Source organism: Myotis davidii, unplaced genomic scaffold (genome assembly GCF_000327345.1).
Source record: "Myotis davidii unplaced genomic scaffold, ASM32734v1 scaffold309, whole genome shotgun sequence".
In the NCBI taxonomy this organism is placed as follows: Eukaryota; Metazoa; Chordata; class Mammalia; order Chiroptera; family Vespertilionidae; genus Myotis; species Myotis davidii.
Window position 1 is genome coordinate 1,242,755 of NW_006383013.1, and position 1,766 is coordinate 1,244,520.

The 1,766-nt window shown below is 60.0% G+C and overlaps 1 protein-coding gene across 1 annotated transcript in view; it reads right to left on the reverse strand.

The window, feature by feature from the left end:
• RPS6KL1 (ribosomal protein S6 kinase like 1) overlaps nucleotides 1–1,766 on the reverse strand; it is a 17,803-nt gene that overhangs the window by 14,433 nt on the left and 1,604 nt on the right. The window contains exon 2 of the mRNA XM_015558030.1: nucleotides 498–785. Within this exon, the coding sequence (XP_015413516.1) occupies nucleotides 498–762 (265 nt within the window). The 5' untranslated portion in view covers nucleotides 763–785. The remainder of the gene's footprint in view (nucleotides 1–497; nucleotides 786–1,766) is intronic.

A 1,766-nucleotide genomic window follows, 5' to 3' on the forward strand; every position in this document is an offset into this window, starting at 1 on the left:
TTTCAGCTGGACAGTGCACCTGCCGTTCTTCAGTGCTCCGACTAGAGTTTGGACTTCTAGAAAAATCCCCTAGGCCGGCTGCGCCTGGACTCAGTTTCCCTCCCTTCACTTCTTCCTCATTGCCTTTCACATGAGACTCTAATAGTCCATTGTCAACTCATCAGCCTACCCCCATTACACACGAGCTATGTCACTGCCCTGTGCCTCCGTTTCCTCACTTGGGAAATAGGAATAAAAATAGTTCCTATGCACTTGGAGCTCCATGCAACAACATACTTAGTATCTTCTGTTACCGTGAGGTTCAGGTGAGTTAATACAGGCAAAGCCCTTGGCCCGGCGGCTGGCATGTAGGAGCTGCTCGATAAACACTCACTATTATTAGTGTCTTTCGGAGCGGCCCGCGGGCCCTGTTCGCCCAGCACGGATGGATAGATGAGGGACGAGCTCCACCTCGGCCCTCCCTCACTGTCCCTGTCCCCGCACAGCCCAGCCCTCACCGTGCACGCCTCGCAGCAGGACGTCCACGCTGTTCTGGTAGTGGTTGAAGGCTGCCTCGTAGTCCTCGCTCACATCGCGCTCCAGGGCCAGCCGGATCTGCGTGGCGGCATCCACCAGGTAGTCGCGCTTGGTCGCGTCAGGTGGCCCCGGAGCCACCCGGTTGCGAATCTGCTCCAGGTACATGCGGGCCTGGGACGGTGCTCGCGAGCAGGGCTCAGGCTCCTGCCCGGGGCCAGGGGGGCACTCGCAGGCCACCAGGCTCATGGCTGCTGCCCTGCAGGTGTGACCTGGGAATGAGCAGATGCATGAGGGAGGACCCAGCTGGGAACAACACCCCATTTGCACCTGGGTTTCCTCCCCTGAATATTCAGAGACTAACACCTGGGCGGGCTGCAGGGTCAGAGCTAATGTGGGTCAAGTCCTTTCACGGAGCCAGGTCTTTCCTAAGTGGTGGTAACAGAATAAGAACACGCCTGGGGCTCCTCCCTTCAATTCAAATTCAGTTCAACAAGCATTTCTTGAGCACTTACGAGGTGCTGAGCACTGGCGAGAGCTGAAGGTATCTGTGACCCAGAGCTGCCTTCACGTGGCACAGAGCAAACCCATGTCTGTCACACAGTAAACGTAACGGAGGCCGCACTCTGAGGCCGAGGCAGGGCCGTTCCTCACACTGTTCCCTCCATCCTGCCTGTTCTCCCCGTCCTGCTCCTCCCACGGGAATCTCACTTTTCCTCCCCATTCAGCTCCATTCAGAATGGCCGGCCCCTGCTTTGTTTCCCTTAGTGCTGAGGTCAGTGTGGTCAGGGGTGAGGACCTCCCACACTGCCCAGCAGAGAGCTGGGCACAAAGCCAGGCCTTCAAGCCTGTGGGCAAGTGCAATGACCCGGTGGCAGATGGATGGAGTTGGAGGAAGGAGGGCAGGGCCGACCCAGCCCTGGGGAGGGGCTGGCTCTGTTCTCCTGGCCCCGTCTCTGAAGCCAGGAGCCCACGTGGCCAGAGACCGGACAGCCGCTCCTTTCTGAGCGTGTGGGACACACGTGGCCAAAGGGACAGAGAAGTGGCTGCGGCCAAGGAAAGGGCTGGGAGAGGCCAGCAGAGCTGCCCCTGCCCTCTCTGCAGGGCGCCCCTGCTCTCAGGCCCCAGTGGGAAGGAGCCAGGCCTGAACTCCCAATCCCAGGCACACCCGCCTCTGTACAGAAAGGGAGGAGAGAACAGGATGGGGGGAGTGGGGCGGGAAGGGAAACCCACACCCCGGGCCGGCGGGGAGC